This window comes from Paramisgurnus dabryanus, chromosome 2 (genome assembly GCF_030506205.2).
Source record: "Paramisgurnus dabryanus chromosome 2, PD_genome_1.1, whole genome shotgun sequence".
Classification (NCBI taxonomy): domain Eukaryota; kingdom Metazoa; phylum Chordata; class Actinopteri; order Cypriniformes; family Cobitidae; genus Paramisgurnus; species Paramisgurnus dabryanus.
The window spans coordinates 20,440,675-20,463,783 of record NC_133338.1 but is presented as its reverse complement, the minus strand read 5'-3'; the positions used below and the strand labels follow the sequence as shown (position 1 = coordinate 20,463,783).

Genomic DNA, 23,109 nt, shown 5'->3' with positions numbered 1-23,109 from the left:
CGATGCACTCGGGGGATTAATATATGTGCCAGAGATCTCGCCACTGAATGTAAGAGGAGCGAAGGGACTCTGTAAGCATGAACGGTTGCGGTGTGACAGAACACAGGGGGGGTTAGTCCGTGTGTGCTTGTCTATGCATCCATCTAGTCTCATGGCTCGCCGTGTGTTCATCCCGGCGAGAGAGGAACAGCAGGGGGAGCACGAAACATGGATAAGACAACCAAAGCATAAGCGCGGTCCCGGCGTGGGAGGTGCCAGACCGGTAACGCGCTCGGAGGAAATTCATAGCAGAGAGGCTCACCGAGCCGCTGTGCTGGACGCTATTACAACAGCGCCTGCTCTTTTAGCTTATAGCTTTATATTAAAAATATTGATCTTACCGGGCGGCCGCAGGGGAGACCTCGTCAGGCGTGTGTCCGCTGCACAGGGCTCGTACCACGGCAAGTGAAGGCTATCTTCGGTTCTCGGCCGGAAAGCGGCAGGGGAAGACGCTAGACCTGGACTCTGCTATCTTCGGTTCTCAGCCGGAAAACGGCAGGGGAAGACGCTAGGCCTGGACTCCGCTGCAGGGCTTTTGTCAACGGCGAGGTAAGGCTTCTTCTTTTTCTTCGGAGCAGCGAGAGGTTCGCGCTGAAGGAGAAAATAATGAGCTCCTGACGATTGAACCGCGCTTATATAGGGACGCGTTCCTCCCGCGCGCGGGTTCAAACGTCATTGGTCTGTACTTTGTACAGACGTTAACCAATAGGCTTCAGTCACGGAGTAAACAGGAGTTTCCCCCCATAGCGTCAGCTAACTGACGCAATGCGAAGTGAACCGTATTGAAAGGGAACCCTTTATACATTAAAGAACCTTTTGTGAAACAGAAAGGTTCGTCAGACGTTTAAGAACTTTAAAGAACAATTTAGACAAAAAAAAGTTATTCTATGACATCATGAAGCACATTTATTTTTTTAAGAGTGTAGCCTATTTATAATGTAGCCTGCTGTAAGGGGAAGTCTATTGACACACTTTGCATATAAACCTTTAAAAATCCTCTTTGTATGTTTAGGCAAACATATTTTGATTGGAAGATGACAGCACTTAGAGGGAGTTGAAACACATTTAATGAGCTGTTGCTAGGGCAACACTTTTTTCCATAGGTAGACACATGCAAAGTATAAGGTGAACACGGTCTGATTCTTTCAGATATGCAAAACTTTACAAGCTTCCTGGTTTGGCCATAAAACAGGAACTCCATCCTTATGAATTATGTTTTTATTACCTTAGACTGAGCCGTTTTTATCTACACCTCGGCTCCCCTTATGTGGAAGTCGCCATTTTGCGTTTATGTATTAAGCTACTAAAGACACTTTTTACAAACAGTATGACCATTTACTTATACATATACATGGACCGATTTTCAAAGAACTCAGTTTTATTTATCAATGAAGTACTAATACAACAATAAAGTGAATCAACAAAGAACAGAAAATATAATGATCTTTTTGCGATCAATGTTTCAGCCAATTATTTTAACATTATTTTGTATTGCTTGTACACACTGCATTATATAAACTCACATCTCACATTAGTCACATCTAATCTACATAACAGTATGGAAAAAAGGATTGATGTTCAACAAAACAGTGCTAAATAAAAATGTGAAAAAAATATAAAAAAGTCATAATATAAAAAATGTCGGTATATCAAACTTAATATTCATGCTCAGACTCTTGCGACTTGGAGCAAGCTGATCTCTAACTGTGCACAATCTGTTGGGTGATCACAGCGCCAGAACGAGCACGATTCTTGACTTCACGAGACATCTGACACCAGACACATGGATAACAGCAGCAAACCATGCATACGTCATCACAGCACGAACCCTGTTGATTAAAGATATTGACAAATTGTTACATTAAAGGTCACGTTCTTTCTGATCCCATTTTTAAACCCTAGTTAGTGTGTAATGTTGCTATAATAGCATAAACAATACCTGTAAAATGATAAAGCTCAAAGTTCACTGCCAGGCGATTTATTTTCTTTAACAGAATTCAAAGCCTACAGTGAACGGCCGGTTTAGACTATAGCCCTCTACTTCCTGCTTTAATGACGTCAGTAGAACAGTTTTTTGACTAAACTCCGCCCACATGAATACGTCAGTTGTCAGCTAAGCTAATGGTGAGCTAATCTGCTATCGAATCGCAACACACTAAACAAACTACACAATCAGAACTCGATATGTATTTCTGAAGGAGGGACTTCATAGAATAAGGAAGACCTCAGCACGTTTTTAGGACAGTGAAACAGCGCTATACAGATACAAATACAAGGTTTTTTTACAAGTGAAACATGAACACATGTTATATAAAGCTTCAGAAACACAAAAAGAATGGGAGCCTTAACACCACTGAATTTAAATGACTGTAAGCCATTTTACTTAAAATGAGTTTTAGTATGGTATTTATTTAAATGTGTGTATATAAATCATTAGTTTAATACTATTATAAAGTTCCAGTACAAACTTAAAAAAAAAGAGATCACAGGCAAATTTTTGTAGTAGTATAGTTTTTAAAGGGTTAAAACAGTCCTTTAATACTTAAAACAGTCCTTTAATACTTACTTTTTTCAACCGTTAATGACTCTATTTCACCAATGAGTTTTGCATTACATTGTGCATGACGGAAATGGAAACATCACAGGGAAGCAAACGTCTAAGATCTGATAAAACTATATATATACTATATATAGTGCAAATTTGGAAATGTGTAGTCTTATGGTGTTGCTAATCTGTGATGACAGATTGGTGGCAGAAAATGCGGTTAAGGGTGCAAACTGCAAACTTTTGTTTAAAACACACACTGTTACTAGGGGTGTGCCGGTTTCAGAATTGGTGATGACGGTTCGTAACATAACCGTCCGGGGGGGTTGCGCGTTGCGACGTTCGTCTGTTATAGGACAACTTAGCTTAAATAAACGAGCAGATACTGATTAACTACTTGCTCTTCGTTTATTTAAGACGACCTCAATGCCTACTCTTAAATTACATAATTGTACAATATAGTGGTTAAACAGATTACATAAGTTTTTTTTTTAAATTGTGGTTTAAATCATTATTGAATCAGCAAAAAGGGGGGTGGTAAAAAATTAAATAAGAATTTATAGAATTCTTCATTCTATAAATTAAATATAATTTATATATTTAAAGCGCTAAAAAGTTATTTTCATTTTGTCTTCTGTTGTTTGATTAAAGGTGCAGTGTGTAAAATTTAGAAGGATCTAATGACAGAAATGCAATATTATATACATAACTATATTATCAGTGGTGTATAAAGACTTTACATAATGTACTGTTATGTGTTTATTACCAAAGAATAAGCAATTTTTATCTACATACGCCGCAGGTCCCCTTACATTGAAGTCCCCATTTTGTGCCGCCATGTTTCTACAGTAGCCCTAAAAGGACAAACTGCTCTACAGGGCGCGTTTTGTCACCACTGCATTTTGTCTTAAACAACAACATGTGGCAGTTAACGTAGCTTCTTTTTGCGTTTCAGTGAACGGTGGACTGAGCCGTTGGTTGCCATTTACAATCTCACTGCTAGATGCCGCTAAAATCTACACACTGGACCTTTAACATGATGGGCTCTATCTTACACCCGGCACAATGCAGCACAATGCGCAACGCAAGTGTCTTTTGCTAGTTTCCACCCTGCGCAATTATAATTTTCACGTTTAGTGCCACGTTGTTTAAATAGCAAATGCATTTGCGCCTATGTGCGTTCTGGTCTGAAAACGAGGTGTGTTCAGGCGCATTGTTGGCGCGTTGCTATTTTGAGGCAACTAAAACAGACTACGCCATTGACCAACAAAAACCTGGTCTAAAGTCTAAAGTCAATGGCGCAATGTGTTTTTATGTTATTTAAAGAGCGCGTTAGTAAAATGCGCCTATAAACGGGATGACAACGCGGGTTTGCTTATCACATACATGAGTGCGCAGCAGCACAAAAAACGCTTTTAAATATGAAAGATTAAAGGATTGAATGTAAACGATTATCATTGAGTCTCTTGGACGTAAATGAGGACCGATTATGAGACGTTAGAAGGCACAAAGAGCTGCTTCACCTGCAGCCTGGTAACTAAATAAATGCTTTGCTTTAAACAAATGCATCTGTTTTTTGTATGTTTTAAAAAAAAAAATGCTACCTCACGGATTTATTGTATATGATGACTCTGTACCTGTGAATATGATGAGATGAGAAACATTTTTAAGTAATGCTAAAAAAAATGACGCTGTCCATGTGCTGAAACGTGCGGAGAGCCGTTTGTAAATTCTTTATCTGCTGTTTGTTACAAATAAAGTATTTTTAGAGGACAAACCTTTTCTTACATACTTGTAAATAATTTTTTGATGATACTGGATAGCCATATATTTAAAGCAATTAAAAGCCTGCTTTTTTACTTCCATGACTAAAAGAAAACGGGTTTTAAAGGTAAAAATAAAGTGAAAAACAACACAATTATTTAACATTAATCTTAAACTGTGGATTTTCTTCCTTCGCTTAGTTTTTTAGTTTACAAAGTCCGTCATCTAAATAGAGATTAGACATAGCGCCAGCGCAACAGGCCTTTAAAGGGGATGATAGCTGAGACTCTCATTGGTTTATTGCACATTATGCCCAAAATACTCCCATTACTCATAAAAAAAATTGACCAACCCTTTTCAACCATGTGCTCGGCGCACAAACCATTTTTCCTGTCGTTAAATTAGCAAAAGGGAATTCAGACACGCCCATATAGACGTTGCGCTTTGCTCTTTAGACAATTCGCTTAGATCATTAAAATAGGGCCCGATGAAACAAACATAAGCAGATTCTTTAAGAGTACTGCCTCTTTAAGACCGGATAAGCACGGATCCATATACTGACACACACATCTGATTTCTTCCTGATCTGTTTGCATTCACTTTAACACAAAAATGTTTTATGAGAATACTTGCCAATGGTATTTCAAGATTAATTTAGGTGTTTGTGTCTTGTAAAGCGCATAGAGATTCTGTGTTGCATGCTTTTTGAAATGCAAACGCTTACGAGTGTCCATTTGAGTATATGTGTCTGTGCACAAAGAAAACAACTTACTTTAACATCTCTTTATGCTCAAATAATTTAAAATCGCTTAAAAGTTACATTTTGCAAGGTTTAGAAACAAACGAATATAAATAATATAAACTTTTTTGGGGGTCTCTTCTGACTAGGTGGATAAGCTGTCAATCTGGGGGAGCCAGGGCCACCCTGGCCCTTATTTAGCCTCGCCACTGCTACATAATGAAAAAACAGTCTGTTAAACCTTGATATCTTTAATATTGACTGAGTAAGGTCTTATCAACGATTGAAATCAATGATTGAAATCAAACTTTTATGCTCTCATAATAAGTTTAAGAGACTTTAACCTGGATTTCAAAGACAGGGTAACATATAACAACAGACAGAGCTGAGAATTGTATATATTGTGTCACACGACATCAAAAAAGCTGTGAGATATTATTGGTTCTGCCCTGTAAATTACACAACCCTCAAACACTCCTTAGTTATGCAGTTAACATCTGTTCTTCAGTTCTGTATAACAACCTGGATGTGGTCAACTTCACAATTTAAAATAGAGAAATGAAAACATGCATTTGACTGGCATAGTAAAGTGGTTTACAAATATAAATAGGGGAGAGCAAGAGCGAAAGTAAAATTTTATATCTTTTCAAACAAAATTTTTAAAGATAATGTTTTAGACACAGAAATCTACACTGCCCTACAAAGCCAAAGCGCAGTAACTACACATTTGGTGAAAATTGAGTTAAGAGTTGAAATGGGCATTGTGAGATCTGTTGTGTCTTGTGACAAAGTCTCCTGGTTCAATTTTGTCCCATTTCAGAAAAACATGTGTGCCAAAATTGCAGTAACATGTGTGACTGCCTGATGTGAAAACTTTAAGGACTTTTTCTCGGTTTCAGTGTTTGCGTAGTCACTGCACTTAGCCTTTGGAGGGCACTACAGTTTACTTTTATTTTGAAAAACTGAGAAGTCAAACGTCAGGATGTGTTAGAGCTCTAGAAAACCTGTAGATTGATCAGTACTTTAACACATGAAACGAGAAACACAACGTGTTAAAAGAAAAAAAAAGACTGCTTTAGGAATTTACTTATAATGGAAACAGCTATCGAGACCTAGACGCACAAAACGATGAGGAAATAACACAATATTTGTCAGCTCTGTCAAGGGTTAGGTGCTAAAGATGCTGTCATAGTTTGGAATGCAAATGTTATCAGGGCTCTGAGAAAATCGTTTCGTTACTTGCGTCCCGCGTTACGTTCGCTCCGGTTCTCCCCTAAACAAACTCAAAAAAGTAAATTATATTTATACATTACAAATGTAAAAGTTTATAATTCATTAAATTTTATATTTAAATACACTATACTTAAAGCAACAGTTAAATGTCATGGAAACAGAAATGTGACCACAATGTGATGCTATTGTGAATCTAACAGACTAAGTGTGAAGTGACTAAGCTTAGTGCTGGTATTGACTTCACACAGCTCACATACAGCTAAGGGGGAGGGGGAGCTATGTGTGACCCATTTTATTCCATTTTATCTCTTACTTCAGTTTCTGTGTATGTCTTTTAAACCCCATTCACACAGACCTCTGGTCCCAGAAAATACCCTTAAAATTGCCAGACAAGCGTCTGTGTGAACACAAACTCATCCCGTTAATCTTCTGGGATCGTTGCCGGAAAAAGGACCTAGTCAGATACACGGATAACCCCCATAAAGAATGCCATAATGGGCGTGTTGTAGTGAGGACGGGCGCGTCATCACAACACAGGTTATGGTTCAGCTCCTTACAACGAGAGATAACATGCATATAAACATTCACCACGAGAAATGTTGCAAACTAGATTGAAGCAGTTACCCGGAAATGATAAATGAGACGTATAAACAATGACGCACGTTCCGTAGTGAGGACGCGCGTGTCATGGCATCATGAAGTTGGTTCAACTCTTTAAAATAAGGGATTTACAACATTCACGACGAGAAATGTCAGCAAACTGGACTGAAGCAGATATAAGGTAAGTTAGCTCGTTACTTACTGCGTTGAAACGGAGATCATTCAGCAGCATAAAATAATATCGCGTCACGTGCTCATTTGAGCTATAATAAACGAAAATAATAAAATAACTGCATAGAAGAGAGGGCGGGACTTTCAACAGGTCACATGTCTTTCCGGGACCATCAATCATGTCAGTGTGAATGAATAAAAAATCAAACGGTCCCGGAAAATTCCAGGATGCCTTATCCGTGTATTTTACGGAATGTCTGTGTGAAAAGGGCTTTATTTTGTCTGGTTTACCTGTCATGTGAGTGGTCCAAAGCGACTTACAAATGAGGTAACAATAGAAGCAATAAGATCAACACAAGAACAGTCTCATCAAGTCTAACACAATATACATATGGTTAGTACTATATATACATAGACAGAGAATGTAAAGATAAAGATAGAAAAAAGAAAAGATATTAGCAAGTGAGGTGTTGGTGGAACAGATGGGTTTTTAGCTGATTCTTAAAGATGGCTACAGAGTCAGCAGATCTTGTTGCAACTGACAAATCATTTCAGAGATGAGGAACAGAACCAGAGAAGATAAGCAATAGTGATTTCCGTTTTGGGATGACATCACAAGTCATTGCTCTGTGACTGAGCGCAGGGATCTAGAGGGTACATAGGTCCGTATAATGGCGCTTTTCCATTGCATAGTACCCCACGGTTTAGATTTGTTTGGGTCGGGTCAGCTCACCTCACTTTGGCGTGGTTAGCTTTTCCATCGAGTTTAGTAACACTTCGCAGTGGGAGGGATTATAAGCGTGTCGTTATATTTGAGCTTCCTACTGCTGTGACATCATACAAGTAAGAGCGTTGTACATTCTCATACATTTATTATTTCTCAGTTTACCACAAAATTAAAATTGGCCACCACAAATAGATGTTTGCACATTGCGTTTATCACTAACGTTACCTCAGTCTCACATGACAGTTTTTGTTTAAACACCGAGCGTCAGTCGACAGCGCTCCGTTGAGCCTCATTGAAGTTGCATTTAAGCATATAATGCTGACGTGCTCGTCGCGAATGTTCCGCCACAAACTGCAAGTTTGGGAAAAACTGTTATGGTGTCCCTGATTCGCAACCCTTGGATGTTTGTTCGTGAGTTTGGGAACTTATAGCAGAGCACAGATGACAAAATTTTTGCTTGAGACAGTGCAAGCTAGCCTAGCACAGGTAAAGCTAATCTACATAATAGCAATGACGCTACAGTGACGATTCTTTAAGACCAATCAGTGACCTACAATGTTTTCGCGTCACGTTTGGTATCAGCTCGGGTCACTTGGAACCCCAACCGAGGTGGTACGAAAAAAAGTATCGGGTACTACGTACTGCACCCAATGGAAAAGCTCCCAAAAGTAAGCTGACCCGACCCAAACTAAAATAATCCGTGGGGTACTATGCAATGGAAAAGCGCCATAAGTGATTGAAGGTAAGGGGGTGCTGACCCAGAGGTGGTTTTAAAGGCCAGGAACAGAGCTTTGAATTTGATGGGAGCCGCAGCATTTCGGATCATCTGTAGGTGTTTATTCACGAAAAAACCGGGTTTTTACCGCTCATTTAAACGATGCGTCGATCGTTTTTGTCACTATGTGCTCAGTTAATCTACATCAGAACGCAGCTCCGTGTCTCACTCAGAACCTCAAGAACGCGCATTCGTGCAGGAGGATCACATTACACATTGAAGAGATGAGAGATAGAGAGAGAGGTAAGAATGGTGCACACGTCGAAAAAACTTAATAGAAGTCTAGAAACAAAGTATTAAAGTATGTATATGTCAATCATCTTATAACAATATGTTATAACTGGATACAACTTATTGTATAGCTTAAAGGTGTAGCGGAGGATTTTCTCGAATTTTAGAAAAGAACCGCCTTCTCCACTTTTTAAAAAAATGCAATTGCGCAACACTCCTGATTGACAACTAGGAGGACCAATAGTCTTGATGATCCACCCGGAAAAAGAAAATCCTGCGCAATACCTTTAATAAAATGATGTATTTTGATTATACAAATCAATTACGACCTAACTAGTGATTGACATGTGCAACAAATGCATATAGAGTGTCAGACTCATAGATGTGCATAATTTAAAGTTCAGGTTTTGAAGTTTGGGTCAACCTGTGGCACAGCTTTAAAACTGAAACTTCTATCAAAGATAAAATCCTATCAGAGGTCCAAAATGTCATTGAAACACCAGTGGCTTTGCTGTCATCAGGATTAAACATGTTACCCCTCGAACCCTCTCTCCTAACTAGGGATGCAACGATTATAGATTTTGATGGTACGGTTATAGTCTGATAAATAATCACGGTTGTACGGTTATTACGGTTATTATGGACTCATTTATTTTACAACATTAATGTAAAAATTCACATGGATCCATTTTTTAACAATTGCTAAATTCTTTTGTATTTTCAGTTAGTGTGTTTTTTGTCCAATTCTTGGACAAATGATAATAATAATAACCTAGCAGGCTTTGACTTAAAAAGTATAGGTGCCTTTTGAAACCTGTAGGCTATTCATTTTAATGATCTTTGGAATAAATGTAATTTTATATTTGGACTGAATAAATGTATATTATTTTGATTTGTTTGAAGTATTAGTAAAATGATAAGAGCCTCTCAAAACGAATAATAACACAGGGTCATCCTGGACTGGGTACTGCGAGTCATTTTGGACTGGCAGCATTAACATGTTAATTCATAAATCATAAACGCCTTAAAATATTTCAACGTTATTAAATGCAGTCAAACCACCAGGAGCCCCGCCCGGATTTGATCCCCGAGGAGCAGGGCCGGATTAACCATACGGGCAACTGGGCAATTGCCCAGGGGCCCAAGACCTCTAGAGGGTCCAGGGCAGCAAGGGCACGAGCAAAATACTGTATCTGGTAATCTCCCGCTGGCCGCTTCATATTAAAACTGTCAACACGGGTTTTGCGCTCTTCAGAGAAACTCTGCGCTGCCTATGACTTTGAACGTGAGTTGAGAGCGGTTGATTGTCAGTCTCATGTGGACTGACCAATGAAGAGAGGGCCTCAAGTTAAGACCCTCTCCTCATTGGTCAGTCCGCATGAGGTGGGTCAAAGGTGCGCAGAGCGTACGTGATGCAAGGCGATGCTACAACAGAAAAAAAAGAGACATGGAGAAGCTAAGTAGCGCAAAGCCGAAATTAAAAAAGGAAAAGGACATCAGAAACGCAGAAAATGTAAAGTATAAACAGTGGTGTATCTGCGCGATCCTATCGGTGTATCAAATCAAATTACTTTAGCGGCGCGAAAGTGACTGGGGAGCAAACTGCTGTGGCGCAACAAGAGCCCACTGGCGAGTGACAGCAAAGTACCGCGAGAGCGATTCCAGTTATCACAAGGAGAAATCTGCTTTGAATCGCTCTCGCGGTACTTTGACATCACCAAGAGGTCTGCTTAGCGCCAAATGAAGTCGAACCTGCAGTGTAGCTGCTCACGCGACACTGTAAACAAAAACAGTCCATGTGGAGAATTGAACGAGTGGATGAGTGCTGTAACATAAAATCCGGAGAGTTAACAACGCACATGTGAGTAAACAACATTTAAATCATCAGTCCAGTTTAATACTTTATCTGGAGGTAAGGATCCAAAATGCAATAAAATAAGCCAGTGTTTATGCCCTGATGGTTTTTAGCTGCCTTCAGTTCCTCTTCAGCATGTTTGCTTGTGCTATAGTGTTAAACTTTCCTTCTCTGTGTTCATTTATATATCTACGTTCAAGATGTATATGATCTTAAACTTCTGTGAGGAAATTCATGTCTGCGTTGATGTTCAGTTCAGTTCAGTCTTGCAAATTATAATTTCCTTCCCTTTGGTTTGGGTGTCTAATGTTAGGCTACATGATGGTCTTGTAATAATACTTGTAAACAGTTTATTTAATTTAAATTAACAGTTGAGTAACTTTTGGCCTTGAGTTAGATGTTGATTAACACTAAACCAGTCTAAAAATCAGTCCAGTTTCCCCAGCTGTAAACCTGTTGGCTGTTAAAGTCTTTTTTTTCTTATAATAAACTGACATGTTGATAACACATTCAGTTTATGTGTTTGTGAGTACACTTCGGAGATTATATTGATGCTGCTGTGTTTTGTTTTCATAGCATCATATGTAAGTGAATGTCTTTGATAGGGGACATAATAGTGCATTTGTATGAGCATTTAAATATTTGTAAATCAAAATACACCCGATGACAGTTAGAATTTGAAGTATTGAGTATATTTACTGTATATTACAGTAATATATTCTGAATATGACCATATTATGGTGATCCTGGAGTCATGATGATGGGGCCCTTGAATATTGTTGCCCAGGGTATAACAAAGTGTTAATCTGGCCCTGCCGAGGAGGAGGTTTTTAATGCTGCACAGACTGATTCGAGTGTGGCTCTTTCACGCACCCGTGCAGGCACGCACGCACACACACACACACACACACACCGATGCACGAACAACCAAGAGACGTGTCACACGCACATATTCTTTTGAACGCGGAGCTTTGTCATACAGTGCGCTAACGAGCATGTCGCATGTCGCACGCCGCACGCGCCTCTTGGTGGTTCGTGGATCTGGTTTGTGTGGGCGTGCGTTAAACAAAAACACGCGGTGTAGCGGAGGCTTTACAGTTACTTAACCGTGACATTTTAAAGTGCGGTTAATAGTGAAACCGGTTAATCGCTGCATCCCTACTCCTAACAGAGCATCCCCACAAAACAAACCCCAATTTAACCCCTGAAAATATATACTATATATATTCTCATTATTTTTTAACACATCTCTAGTTATGTGCTGGCAAAGAGTTAGACCCTTTTGACTCCACACAGAAACAGCAACGTGTGCTGCATGACATAAGGAACATCCTGGATCAGTTTTTTTGCTTTTTTGTGTATTATAGAAGTATCGGGTTCGGGACTCGGTATCGGCAGATCCTCAAAATCAAATGACTCGGACTCGAGGGCAAAAAAACCTGATCGGGACATCCCTACTATTTACTGAAAGTCTGCTCCTCAGCCAGAACAAGCCAACATATAAAAAGTGCTGCCAACTCCCTGTAACAAACCTGATCTGACAAGAATATCTGCCTTTATAATGATAATAAATAAAGCTAATGGTTGGATACTTTCATGCCGACTGTTAAGATCCTAGTAAAAACAAAGTGCTTGTTGTCCTGTTTATTACATGACCGTCATCTGAGAATGATATTTACAAATCCTGCTGATTACTGCACAAAAACCTCTCCAATTGCTAATGGTAATACATAAAGTTAAATATTACATTTTACATTGTATTAATTTTTTATGTAATTAAGTAATGTTATTGAATTCTGATTTTCATGAATGCTGATGAATTTCTGAGGCCGCTGTGTGTATTTAATACGCATTTGTCAGATATTTGAACTATAGCTTGAGATATTAGTGAACAGAGATTTACAAACACATAGCCAACAAATGATTTTTTTATATTCTGTATATTATAAGTCATTACATATGAAGTTAAAAAAGAGTGAAATAAGACGAGCCAATTCTAATAAAGGCTTAACCCTGGTGACACAGTTTTCTTTTCTTTTCATGAAAAATTTTCGAATTATTATTTTTCAGAAACAAATATTCGAACAATTGTGCACATCCAGTTCGAGCTGGACTGACTGAAGTGCCCTTAAGCAAGGCACTTTACCCCTGTTTGCTTTGCAGTTATAGCTGCCCAGTGCATACTAATTGTAGGTCGCTTTAGATAAAAGCCTTTATTAAAAGTAAATGATGACAAAAGCTTAAAAAAATGTATTTTTGTGTTTTTTAGCTTGTTAGCTGTACACCCTGTCACACAGCAGCTTTTAGGCATTATTCTGTTTTTGTTATAAGCCAGCAATGACAAGGAGGGAGCCTCTTGCAATACAAAGTCAATGGAGACGGATGGATTGTTTCCCCTCCCAGTGAGCGTGGTTTTAAGGTTATGACGCGCTGCGCTCTGTCTCTATTGGTGTGAACTTCGAATGCACACAAGAGGGGCAGTCAGGGTCAAGTTTCTGTGTCGCCAGATTGCTCAGTGACATTGGGAAAGAGAGCAGAAACCACAAAATCAGAAGACTGAACAATGCCACGCAACGCAAAACCTCATGTACAACTATTTTATTGATTTATTTTGTCAGTGAAACATTTTTTAATGTTTATTAAACTTTATGAAACAACTTTTTGCATGTCTGTTTTTTTTGCAGTTAAGTCTATGCCTTATAGTTTGAATAGTCAAACACTGATGGGATCCTAATTATAACAATAAACTTTAGCAAGTTATTTCAGCCACACTGATCTCTAGAGAGAAAGACAGTTTACATGTCCCATTTCCTGTGGAGTCATGGTCGGATGTATTAATATAGCTGCTTCCTTTCTAAAACTTAAACTAACAGTTCTAAACTTTAACAAAAAAAAAAAGAATTTGTCCTAAAATATGAAATTGATAAGCATTAAATGTAACTTTAACATACATGTTGACACATTGCTACAACACATTTGTTTTTAAACAAATGCTAGGTTTTTGTTTCATGGAAATTATTGCTTCAATTAATGATTTGCAAGATCATTTTTAGAATAAGAAGAATCTATATTTAGCCTGTTACAAAAATCCCCAATTATTTTGATATTGTTCATTTAGAGGGTCTCTGTCATTTTCATGTATGAAAGAGACTTGTTCCCCATATATGTAATGCAAAAACTTTAAAGCTCAGTATCTTAAAACTGCTCAAAATACAGAACCCGACAAGTTGTTAACACTTATTATTTTTTGACATGGCATTTCTCTAAACTCTACACACACATATCTTGCAGAAGCAAACAACCCATTCACTTGCATAAACACTCATTAATGTATTTGCACACATTCTGTACATACATTAGGGCTGCACGATTTGGGTAATTTTTCCCATTACGGTTATTGATGCTAATATTGCGATGTGCGATTATTAGGGGTGGGACAAAAAAATCGATTCTTAGATGAATCGCGATTCGGACGTGGGCCGATTCTGAATCGATTCACAAATGTCAAGAATCGATTCTGACATGTTAGTTTACAAAATAATAACGTCACGTTATCAGAACCAAAAGGCGGAACTCAACTGGGGGAGCGGTGATGCACAGGGACAACTTAAGAGAGTGCGCACTGCACTAGCGCATAGCGCTGCTTACAAGAGCAGAAGAGAAAGAACACTTTAAATGCTTGTAGGATTATACTGCATATATCTCTACATTGAATTTAGGGCTGTCACCATTACTCTATTCTTTTGAGGAGTTAAAAAAAATCCCTGAGTACATGTCGAGTACTCCTTAAAATAGCGGAGATGCGGTTTGGTGAAAATTACAACAATATCAGAAGGATACAAATCAGCGCTACGCTGCCTCTCTCTCTCTCGTTTTCTCGCTCACACACACACCTTGGGGTGCGCGTGGATCACTCCTGCGTGAGGAAATAATGCGCATCCTTGTGAATTTTAGAAGTTAAAGACGACTGAGCTGCAGTGGCCTGGCAAAACACATTTGAGAAGAAAGGCGCAGCAACTCAAAAAGACCTGCGTGTTTCACAATTACTCTTTAAGACCATAATGACAATTTCGCGCGTGGAGCAGCAGTTAACTTATGTGCGATCTACCGGCATTGCCTTTGCGATCGACGTATTGGACACCCCTGCCCTAAACCATCCGCTGACTGTTTATATATAACATGAATATACTTCTGTAAAAATATGCACAGTTTGTTATTCAGTGGCTGGTTGCGCTGCATTATACAGTAATACTGCCAATCACTGTGTATAATGATGATGATTAGACGCTTAACGTTAGTCAGTTTGTGGAAGTTAATGCCAGTTAACATATAGAATTAATATGTCACGTTTAATTACTATTTTTACTGGTTTTAATGTCTTACAACAGAAACAGGACATATATGTATATAAGAATGACATTATTTATCCCTTAGTTGCATTAAAGTACAGTATATGACCGTTCAGACTAGTAGCAAAAGCGCAAACATTCACCTGGCTTTGAGAGCAAATGTGACGTAATGACGTCACAGATATGCAAATTAGTACGTCAAGAATCGATTCGGAATCGAATCGGGACACTAAGAATCGATTCGGAATCGATTCATGAGGTTCCAAGCGATTCCCACCCCTAGCGATTATAATGGATGGTATCATGAGTCAACTTGATGGGTTTTAAGGAAAATTCACACACATTTTAGTGATAATGCTAAAATGTGTATTTGTAAACTAGAAATGTTTTCGTATTGCCACGTGATGTAGCATTTGCTCAATGTCAGTAATCCTAAATCCAAAATACCACCATACAACAGACATAGTTTTTTTTTTAGCTACCAGATCACTGTCAATCTCCTCTGCATCCATCTTCGCTCTTGTATTTCCGCACTGCGCACACACAAGTGACGACGCATGCCACACACGTGCATGCCACACGTGCACTGCCTTTTTTGTTCGTTTTTCTTTCTTTTTTTAAACAGCAAGGAAAATCATCAAACTGTTATCAGAAAGTTTGTGTTAACAAGTCCACACATTTATTTATTTAATATAATTGCAACATTTTGCTGTCATGTAATCGCACAGTCTGACATCGCGATTGCGATGCGATTAATTGTGCAGCACTAACATACATATATGCATACATATTACCGCCACAAAGTGTTCACTTTAAAATCATAGCTTGAGAACTATAAACAGAGTTAAGGGTGGCTTTTTTGGTTTGGATGACAAACCATTTTAATAAACCGCAGTGGAAATTTCTGCGGGTGATTTACTGACAAGGTGCAGGTTAAAAAACAGCCTCCACAAAATCTAATTTGCATGATGATCAAAGTAATCTACCAAGAGCAGTGCAAGTTACAATAGGGGTTAAGGCATGCTTTTTAAGCACTAAATTTGCATTTCTCAACAGGGGCGTTCAGAGGGCATTGGGGGACACTGAACATTTTGACTTAATTATGAGCGTATGTGACCGTCAAAGCCTGAAGGATCACAGCTCTGAATGTGCATGTTTGTTCCCGTTGAGATGTTATGGACAGCATGCTTTTTTGTGTGTCCCAGCAACTTATTGTAAGGACTACATAACAATAAATTGTAATACATTGATATTGCTTTACCAGATCCTTGCATACGAGACAGCAGGTGTGCCAAGCAGTTTCATCACAAGGACTTTTCATGTGCGTATCGTCATATATGCAATAAAGCTTTATAACTTACCATTAAACTTACAACCCCAAATCAGAAAAAGTTGGGACACTGTAGAAATTTTGAGTAAAAAAGTAATGGAATAATTTACAAATCTCATAAACTTATATTTTATTCACAATAGAATATAAATAACATTTCAAATGTTGAAAGTGAGACATTTTGAAATGTCATGCCAAATATTGGCTCATTTTGGATTTCATGAGAGCTACACATTCCAAAAAAAGTTGGGACAGGTAGCAATAAGAGGCCAGAAAAGTTAAATGTACATATAAGGAACAGCTGGAGGAGGACCAATGTTTAGGAATAGGAATGTTGTCCCATTCTTGTCTAAAACAGGCTTCTAGTTGCTCAACTGTCTTAGGTCTTCTTTGTCGCATCTTCCTCTTTATGATGCGCCGAATGTTTTCTGTGGGTGACAGATCTGGACTGCAGGCTGGCCATTTCAGTACTCAGATCCTTCTTCTACGCAGCCATGATGTTGTAATTGATGAAGTGTCTGGCATTGTCATGTTGGAATATGCAAGGTCTTCCCTGAAAGAGACGACGTCTGAATGGGAGAATATGTATCTAGAACTTGGATAAACCTTTCAGCATTGATGATGCCTTTCCAGATGTGTAAGCTGCCCATGCCCCACGCACTTATGCAACCCCAAACCATCAGAGATGCAGGTTTCTGAAATGAGCGCTAATAAGAACTTGGGTTGTCATTGTCCTCTTGAATGGCGGATGAAATGGCGTCCCAGTTTTCCAAAAAGAACTTCAAATTTTGATTCGTTGGACCAAAGAACAGTTTTTCACTTTGCCAAAGTCCATTTTAAATGAGCCTTGGCCCAGAGAAAACGCCTGCGCTTCTGGGTCATGTTTAGATATGGCTTCTTTTTTGACCTATAGAGTTTTAGCTGGCAACAGCGAATGGCACGGTGGATTGTGTTCACTGACAATGTTTTCTGGAAGTATTCCTGAGCCCATGTTGTGATTTCCATTACAGTAGCATTCCTGTATGTGATGCAGTGCCGTCTAAGAGCCCAAAGATCACAGGCATCAAAGTATGGTTTTCCAGCCTTGACCCTTACGCACAGAGATTGTTCCAGAATCTCTGAATCTTTGAATGATATTATGCACTGTAGATTATGATAACTTCAAACTCTTTGCAATTTTTCTCTGAGAAACCCAGAAAACTATTTTTTGCTGCAGCATTGGGGGAATTGGTGATTCTCTGCCCATCTTGACCTCTGACAGACACTGCCATTTTGAGAGGCTCTTTTTATACCCAATCATGCTGCCAATTGACCTAATAAGTTGCAAATTGGTCCTTCAACTGTTCCTTATATGTATATTTAAATTTTCTGGCCTCTTATTGCTACCTGTCCCAACTTTTTTTGGAATGTGTAGCTCTCTTGAAATCCAAAATGAGCCAATATTTGGCATGACATTTCAAAATATCTTACTTTCAATATTTGATATGTTATCTATATTCTACTGTGAATAAAATATAAGTTTATGAGATTTGTAAATTATTCCATTCCTTTTTTACTCACAATTTCTACAGTGTCCCAACTTTTTCTGATTTGGGGTTGTAGAAATATAGTAGAGATAATGGTTTTATGTGTACTTAGAAGATGTGATTCACTGTTAACTGTGGGGTGCATGGCTGTTACGATAACACAGCGTGTTATGATATTGTTCATTCACATTAATAAATTAAAGCCATAAATATTCAGTTGTCTACTCTATTTATAATGACAGAGATATTACATTTAATGTATTTTATGAGACATTTTTAATTTCTGGAAATATTTAATACAGAATATAATAAATAATGCAAGATCACAAAAAGTTTGTGCTCTTCCGCGATCGCAAACAACTTGAGGGACTGACTTGCAGCCGACATCTAACTCCACATTGTAAAATCAGTATTTTGTCTCTGGTAAGCCCTCAATTACACTAATATATGTGACCATTTAGTGCATTAGATATGCTGTGTTCGCTGCCGAGTCGGACATAAATATGGCTGCGGGCATGGCAGAAGTGATGTCTTTGGTACCCATGAATTGTCAAAACTGAAATTTTGTGGCTTTTTTCATGATAACTGAGGTCTAGGGGCTATGTAAGTACCATAAAACAGTCATTTAAGAGTCCAATGCACACAGCCTGCTTGAAGTAGCTGTGAGTTAAAACGGTTCGTTTGTACTTCTGTTAAAACGCTCTGTCACCAATACACAGTCGTCGCTTTTACTCTCCACCCCAAGCACTGTCCACCATCCACCGCCCCAACCCCTTTTTGCCTAACAAACCCCTAAGGAATATCGCACCATGTGAGAAGATGCTGTTCAATTGATGGAAACTAAATCCACAGTCTTCTTAAAAACATTTATATACGAGAACAATGGCTAATGTTTATTTATTCAGAAATTCCTCAACAATTAGTTCAACTTTAGCACTTTGTTCTAAACATTTCACAAATGATTGCTTTAATGTGGCAGTGCTGGTTTCTCCAAGAATCTATTCATTAAAGATGTTGCTTGTCCCACCCTTGTGCGCTGCTAAAAGGCATTGCGGGGGAGGCACAACGTTATGTAGTGTCTGGTCACGCTACACCGCTACTTGCTGGAAAAAGTATTTAACTACTGTTAAAGCTACGCTGTTATAAAAGTAAGTGAACTACCATCAAGCTACAGAAAAATTTTGTTAAGTTATTAGCATCAGTACTTGTAGTTCAAGGCGGGGTGCATGATTTTTGAAAAACACTTTGGAAAAGGGAGTCTGTTTAAACACATTTGTAGCTAATCAGCAGTAAGGGGCGTGTCTTCTAACCGACATCGTTGCCTAAGGTCAAGATTCTATTGGGGTAGGGGCGTGTTTGTTTAGGTGATTTCAAATGTCAGCATTGGCTTTCAGAGATCATGGACCCCGCCTTTAACTACTCCCCAATACCGATAAAAAAACTGTAAATGCTATTATATAACACGAGAGCTGTCATTGTGTGTGTGTGTGTGTGTGTGTGTGTGTGTGTGCGTGTACCTGGTAATTATCACATGGTGGGGACCAATTGTCCCCACAAAGATAGGAATACCAGTTAATTTTTGACTATGTGGAGACATTTTGACATCCAAATTAGGCAGGCCCGTCACTAAGGGGGGCATTAGGGGGCCGTGCCCCCCCCCCAGTTGACACAACGTGCCCCCCTAATATTAGGGTCAAACTTCTTATTGAAGGTAAAAAGAATATGTAAACTTGCTCACTTTCATTACGTATGAACGCTCTCACTCTCTCTTGGTGAATAGGCGCCCTCTTCAGTAGTATTTAACCCCAGAAAACGTACTACTGATTTCTACAACGGTAACTTAAAAAAAACGATCTTTAAATTTTAAATCGGTTATATTATAATATAAAACATAATTATATTAAACAAAATAATATTTTGAATTTAGCTATTCCTTTGGCGTTTTTTTTTTTGGTTGTTTTAACTATAGAAAAACCATGGTTCATTTTCGTAAGGGGCAGCTGGTTATTGCTGGGTATTGTGCTATCATCAGCATGTCTGAGAAAAACTCACGCGCAAATCAACATGAAAGGAAAGATTGAGTTCTTATGAGATTTTACTACCACTGCGATTATTTTAAGGTGAGTATACTTTTATATGCTACAGATCATATTTATTTTATTGCTACCCGGTATGTAACTTGTTGTTATTGCGTTGTTGGTGGAACTGAAGACTTGTTACATTGTGTATAGGCGTGAGGTAACTTATGTGTTTTGTTGTCCTTGACCTTGACTGGACTTGTATTGGTCTATTTCAAATGAGTTTGTTCAGTCTGTGGGCGTTTATTTTTATCCGAAGGCTGCAGGCTCCAAAGGTGGCATGCATACGTCATCAAGACGGTCTTATTTCAGTATATTAACAATTATAAACTTGACCATTATTCTTAGTTATTTGTAAATTGTTGCAATATACATATGACTTGTGAATGTAATGCTGAGTAAACTTAAATAAACCAGGCTTGTTTACGTATGAAGCCTGCATATGCGACCTCCAGAGAAAGCCTTCGGATTTAGAAACGGCCAGTTTTTCACTTTATAAAGTGTGCCCCCCCATGAAAACAAAATGCCCCCCCCGTTCTGCATGTTCTGGCGACGGACCTGCCATTAGGAAACAAGCTTATAAATCAAACAGAATTTTCATCAAAACTGAAGTAGCAGAAAGTTTTCTGTGATGGTTGGGGTAAGGGTTTGGGTTAGGGGAAGGGAATAGTATATACATTTTGTACGGTATAGAAACCATTATGTCTATGGAATTTCCCCACAAAATGGAAACTAAAAAATGTGTGTGTGTGTGTGTGCATGTGAAAGTGCATGTGTGAGTAAGCTTACATTGATGTTATACTGCTCTCTCATCTTCTTACGGAGACAGCAAGACACCACCATACAGAAGCTGTCTAACAAAGGCATGCAGAAACAGCATCCAAATTGGGACGCAGTCTGACACTGCATGCAAGGGAAACAAAACAGGGCACAGCAACCTAAAAGACACACAATGAGCAGATAAAAGAATAATAGAATATGGCTTGTTTTAACATGCAGTGTTTCTGGTGTATTGAGCATGTCACTTAACAACACGACACTCCAAAACTCTGGAAAGATGCCAATCACGTCAGACTCTTCCGCCCTTAGGCATCGACAAAGGTCAAATAAACTTGCTACATAAGATCGAACATGTAAAAATTGGTCCTTACTCTATAGGGGAGGTTTCCTGGACAGAAATTAAACCAGGACTAAACCTTAGTTATATTAGGACTAATCAGTTATTGCAAACATACCTTACAAAACGCATTAATGGTGTGCGTCTTGTTTCAAAACAATTCCAAGAGCCACCATGTTGCAATTGTGCCATTTAGTAATTGGGCCTTTTATCCCTGCTTGCAGCTATATTTTATTTTAAATTTTATTTAATTTATAAATGCTTTATACAAAAAAAGAACTATGATGAAAAACTCTGGTTTCACTAGGGGGAACAGAAACAGTAACCACAGTTGTAAACGTATTTCCCTATTTCACACAAATGAGTGTACAATCACTCTCTATAATGTACTATTATTGAAGGAAAACATACCATGCATGTACTTAACAAACAAAATATTTTGTATATATGTAAATACTACATGAGTTTATACTTTTGAAAAGCACAGGAGTCCGAAAACATTATTCCCTTCATTTCTGGCGTGCCTTTCAAGGACACAAAAATGTTTGGATCACACCCTTCCTGAAACATTTTGAAAAGATACTTGTAATGTATGACTGATACTATGGATTACCAGTAATAACACTGTAAATAATGTTCAGTTTCTTCTAAAGTTGTTTCTTTTTTCGATATTTCTGACAAAATAGCGCCAGGAGCAGAGGGGGTAAATAACTGTATTGCCTGTACTGTATCTGCTTTTCTGACTTGCAGAAACTATTAAAAGTGCTCTTGAGTCCTATTGCTAAAGAAACTCATGGCTGGTTGCATGCTATTTAGACAAGTCTTATGAGTAAGTCATCAATTAACTGAGATTAACTAGACGTGATATGGGTCAGTAGGTGACTTACAAGTGCTCATATCAGAACAGCAATCACAGATCCCTGTGGTCCAGGTTCCAGATGAGACATGCTGGGTTGTTGTCACAATGGTCGTTTGTTGTTGAACTGCCATGACTGTCGAGAGTGATTAAAATGAAACATTTAGAGACGATTTCACTACATGGCATGCTTGTTTCACATTTAATTAAGATACATTTAGAGGTACTGGTTTAGTTATCACTACTAGAGACAAGAGAGAGAGAGAGAGTCGTGCAGGTTTTTGTGGCTTTTTCATCAACCACTCTATTTCCTATTAATGTTAATTTTCATTAAACTAACGTTGGTTGAAAACTTTCCGACTTGCATCGATGGGTTAGGTGAAAGTTAAAATGAGTCTTTTTCTATGATGCACATTAGCCTACTGAATCTCATAATAGTTATGGCAGAATAACTCGACGCGAAAAGAAATAAATTCAGCACAATGTCCAAATTAAATCTCATTTGACGACAATGCGGTCTGTTTTAAGTTCCCAAAATGTGCTTCGAGTCATCATCATTAACGTTTCATATGTTATATAAGTAATCACATAAGCTAAGTTACTCTGTTTAGCTGCACGATATTATATTTGATAAAGGTTTATCAATATACGTTTAATGAGTTTAAAATTCAACGAGACAAGCTGACAGTAAACCACGTAGCAGAAGCAACATCGAATTTGAGCGAGTGATTAAATCAAATGTATCATCTAACTTACTTTTAGGAGTGCAGGTGTGTGGCTGCAGCTGTGCTGGTGGGCTCTCGTGAAATGAAACTTAAACCCGATTTCGTCATGACCTGATGGATCTTCCCCTATTTGTTTTCTGGTAAGTCTCTCATTTTCCATGAAGCGGAAAACTTTCGATTTAGACATTAAAGTGGACATTACGCAATACTTTTTTAAGATGTCAAATAAATCTTTAGTGTCCCAAGAGTATGTTAGTGAAGTTTTAACTTAAAATACCATATAGATCATTTATTATAGCATGTTAAAATTGCCACTTTGTAGGTGTGAGCAAAATTGTGCCGTTTTGTATTTCCTTTAAGATGCAAATGAGCTGATCTCTGCACTAAATGGCAGTGCTCTGGTTGGATAGTGCAGATGGAAGAGGGTAGTAGATCGGTCCCCTTCTGAC

The 23,109-nt window shown here is 38.4% G+C and overlaps 1 protein-coding gene across 1 annotated transcript; it reads right to left on the bottom strand.

Annotated features, from left to right (window-relative positions):
• Positions 1–1,399: 1,399 nt before the first annotated feature.
• Positions 1,400–22,832, bottom strand: ponzr1 (plac8 onzin related protein 1). Its single transcript, XM_065248581.2, has 4 exons — positions 22,692–22,832; positions 21,967–22,071; positions 20,752–20,900; positions 1,400–1,868 (listed from the first exon to the last, which is right to left on the bottom strand). Exons 2-4 carry the CDS (start codon positions 22,067–22,069, stop codon positions 1,740–1,742), a joined length of 381 nt encoding a protein of 126 aa, XP_065104653.1. The 5' UTR covers positions 22,070–22,071; positions 22,692–22,832; the 3' UTR covers positions 1,400–1,739.
• Between the last annotated feature and the right edge of the window lie 277 nt (positions 22,833–23,109).